Source organism: Eschrichtius robustus, chromosome 10, assembly GCF_028021215.1.
Source record: "Eschrichtius robustus isolate mEscRob2 chromosome 10, mEscRob2.pri, whole genome shotgun sequence".
NCBI lineage: Eukaryota > Metazoa > Chordata > Mammalia > Artiodactyla > Eschrichtiidae > Eschrichtius > Eschrichtius robustus.
In genome coordinates this window covers 49278302-49282328 of record NC_090833.1, presented here as the reverse complement: position 1 = coordinate 49282328, position 4027 = coordinate 49278302, and the positions used below count along the sequence as shown (strand labels likewise).

Here is a 4027-nt window from a genome sequence, read left to right as displayed (position 1 = left end):
TAGTTGTTCTAGATAAGATTTGTTGGCTTTGTGGGGTTTTTTTTCAATTTTGTTTTAATCAGATTTTTCAATTGGTATTTTATGTCATTTTCAGAAAGGTCTTTCCTACTCTTAGATGATATCAATAATTTACTCATATTTTCTTCATTATTTTTATAGTTTTGCTTTTAAATTTTTGTTTTTTCTATAATTGACTTTGATATAAGAATGAGGGAGGGATCAAGCCCCACCCCTACCCCCCCAAAAAAACCCAATCAGTTGTGCCAATACCGTATACTAAATAGTCCACCTTTCTTCCATTAGTTTGAAATTCCATCTTTATCATCTATTAAAAACCCCAATCTGGGGCTTCCCTGGTGGTGCAGTGGTTGAGAATCTGCCTGCTAATGCAGGGGACATGGGTTCGAGCCCTGGTCTGGGAGGATCCCACATGCCGCGGAGCAGCTGGGCCCGTGAGCCACAACTGCTGAGCCTGCGCGTCTGGAGCCTGTGCTCTGCAGCGAGAGGCCATGATAGTGAGAGGCCCGCGCACCACGATGAAGAGTGGCCCCCGCTTGCCACAACTAGAGAAAGCCCTCGCACAGAAGCAAAGACCCAACACAGCCAAAAATAAGTAAATAAATAAATTTTTTAAAAAAACCCCAATCTGTATTGGGTTACATTGGTCTATTACCATAGTTTTTAAATTACTAATTCTCGACAAAATATTAGCAAACCGAATCCAACAACACATAAAAAAGACCATACACCATGACCAAGTGGGATTCATCCCAAGTTCACAAGAATGGTTCAACGTATGCAAATCAATGTGATACACCACATAAACAAAAGAAAAGACAAAAACCACACCATCATCTCAGTAGATGCAGAAAAAGCATTTGACAAAATTCAATATCCATTCATGATAAAAACTCTTACCAAAGTGGGTATAGAGGGAACATATCTCAACATAATAAAAGCCATTTTTGACAAACCCACAGCCAATATAATACTCAATGGTGAAAAGCTGAAAGCCTTCCTGTTAAAATCTGGAACAAGACAAGGATGCCCACTCTCACCTCTTCTATTCAACACAGTATTGGAAGTCCTAGCCAAGGCACTCAGGTAAGAAAAAGAAATAAAAAGTATCCAAATTGGAAGGGAAGAGGTAAAAGTATCATTATATGCAGATGACATGATACTATAGATAGAAAACCCTAGAACTGATCAATGAATTCAGCAGGGTAGCAGGATACAAGATTAACATACAGAAATCGGTTGCATTTCTTTACACTAACAATGAAATATCAGAAAGGAATGTAAAAAAAGAATCCCTTTTAACATCACACCCCCCAGGCTTCCCTCGTGGCGCAGTGGTTAGGAATCCGACTGCCAATGCAGGGGACAGGGGTTCGAGCCCTGTTCCAGGAGGATCCCACATGCTGCAGAACAGCTAGGCCTGTGTGCCACAAATGCTGAGCCTGCACTCTGGAGCCCACGAGCCACAGCTGCTGAGGCCTGCGTGCCTGGAGCCCGTGCTCCACAACAGGAGGGGCCACCGCAATGAGAGGCCTGCGCACTGCAAGGAGGAATGGCCCCCACTCACCGCAACTAGAGAAGGCCCACGAAGCAATGAAGACCCAACGCAGCCAAAAATAAATAAATAAAATAAATTTATATTAAAAAAAAATTGCACCCCCCAAAAATAAAATACTTAGGAATAAAACTAACCAGAGAGGTGAAACACTTATATACTGAGAACTATAAAACATTAATAAAGGAAATTGAAGATGATTCAAAGAAATGGAAAGATATCCCATGTTCTTGGATTGGAAGAATTAATATTGTTAAAATGGCCATACTGCTCTTTCCACCATCTTTCTGTGCCGCCACAATGGTGTGCATGAATGTCCTGGCTGATGCTCTCAAGAGTATCAACAATGCGAAAAAAAGAGGCAAACGCCAGGTTCTTATTAGGCCGTGCTCCCAAGTCATCATCAGGTTTCTAATTGTGATGATGAATCATGGTTACATTGGCAAATTTGAAATCATCGATGATCACAGGGCTGGGGAAATTGTTGTGAACCTCACAGGCAGGCTAAATAACTGTGGAGTGATCAGCCCCAGATTTGATGTGCAACTCAAAGATCTAGAAAAATGTCAGAATAACGTGCTCCCGTCCCGTCAGTTTGTTTTCATTGTACTGACAACCTCAGCTGGCATCATGGACCATGAAGAAGCAAGACGAAAACACACTGGAGGGAAAATACTTGGATTCCTTTTCTAGGGATGTAATATACACATGCAAATAAAATGCCTCAGAGGACTCTGGTGCAAAAAAAAAGGCCATACTATCCAAAGCAATCTACAGATTTAATGTGATCCCTATCAAATTACCCATGACATTTTTCACATAAGTGTAATAATAATAATCTGGGAAAATATTATGAACAACCTTATGCTAATAAATTCAACAACTTAGATAAAATGGGCAAATTTCTTGAAAGACACAAATTACCCAAGCTTACCCAGGAAGAAATATATAACCTGAAGAGCCTATCTATTAAAGAAATTGAATTTGTAGTTTAAAACATTCCCACAAAGAAAACTGCAGGCCCATAGGGCAGCACAGGTGAATTCCACTAAACATTTACAAATTCTTCATGAACTCTTTCAAAAAATTAAAAAGGTGAGAATACTTCCCAACTCATTCTATGATTACAGAATTACCCTGACACCAAAACCAGACAAAGATATTACAGAGAAATGGCAGACCAATATTCCTATGTTATAGATATAGATATCAACATAGATATCAAAAATTTTAGCAAATTGAATCCAAAATTTATAAAAAGGGTAATACATTTGACCAAGTGAAGTTTATCCCAAGAATGCAAGATTGTTTTGACACTTGAAAAATCCATCAATGTAATTCATCATATTAACAAACGAAAGAATATTCATCTATAAATATATACATAAATACATAAATTATTTCTGATTATGTCAATAGATGCAGAAAATCATCTGAAAAAATCCAACATCCATTCCTGATAAAAACTCTCAGAAAAGTAGGAATAGAAGGAAAATTCTTCAACCCATTAAAGGGCATTTACTTAAAATCTTAACAACTAGCATCATACTAAATTGTGAAAAACTGAATCAATTTTCCCCTAAGATCAGGAAGAAGACAAGGATGCCAAACCTCAACATTAAAGATTCTAGCCAGTGCGATAAGGTCAAGAGAAAAGAAATAAAAACCACCTGTACCGGAAAGGGAAGAAGTAAAACTGCCTTTTTTTCACAAATGTCATGCTCCCCTATGTAGAAAATCTGATGAAATCTATAAAAACTCTATTAGAGCCCATAAGTGAGTTAAGTGAATTTACAGGATACAAGATCACTATATAAGAATTAGATTTCTGGTTCAAGATGGTGACATAGAAAGATCCTGAACTCACCTCTCACAGACCCACCGAGTCTACAGCTACATATGAACAACTTCCTCTGGAAAAAACTTAAATGTTGGCTGAGCATGGACTACACTGGGCAAATGAGAAGAAAACCAAATTAAAATGGGTAGCGGGGCTTCCCTGGTGGCGCAGTGGTTAAGAATCTGCCCGCCAATGCAGGGGACACGGGTTCGAGCCCTGGTCCAGGAAGATCCCACATGCTGCAGGGCAACTAAGCCCATGCGCCACAACTACTGAACCTGCGCTCTAGAGCCTGCAAGCCACAACTACTGAGTCCATGCACCTGGAGCCTGTGCTCCGCAACAAGAGAAGCCACCGCAGTGAGAAGGCCGTGCACCGCAATGAAGAGTAGCCCCCGCTCGCCGCAACTAGAGAAAGCCCGCGTGCAGCAACAAAGACCCAACGTAGCCCAAAATAAAATAAATAAAATTTTTTTAGAAAGGGGGTAGGAATGGCTGGGACACAATCTTGCTATACATACCACTGTTAGTACAGTGACCCCAAATCAGGAGGGAACTCAAAACCCAGAGCTTCTCCCTGAGGATTGAAGGGTATCAATCGCACATCAAGCACTC

At 40.1% G+C, this 4027-nt stretch overlaps 1 protein-coding gene across 1 annotated transcript; it reads left to right on the top strand.

Annotated features, from left to right (window-relative positions):
- The first annotated feature begins 1870 nt into the window (after positions 1-1870).
- On the top strand, positions 1871-2270 carry LOC137770426 (small ribosomal subunit protein uS8-like). Its single transcript, XM_068553129.1, has one exon. It carries the CDS (start codon positions 1874-1876, stop codon positions 2264-2266), a length of 393 nt encoding a protein of 130 aa, XP_068409230.1. The 5' UTR covers positions 1871-1873; the 3' UTR covers positions 2267-2270.
- The last annotated feature ends 1757 nt before the right edge of the window (positions 2271-4027 follow it).

Bases quoted from the DNA above. Each gene is read 5' to 3' on its own strand.
- LOC137770426 (XM_068553129.1), top strand. From the start codon at position 1,874: ATGGTGTGCATGAATGTCCTGGCTGATGCTCTCAAGAGTATCAACAAT.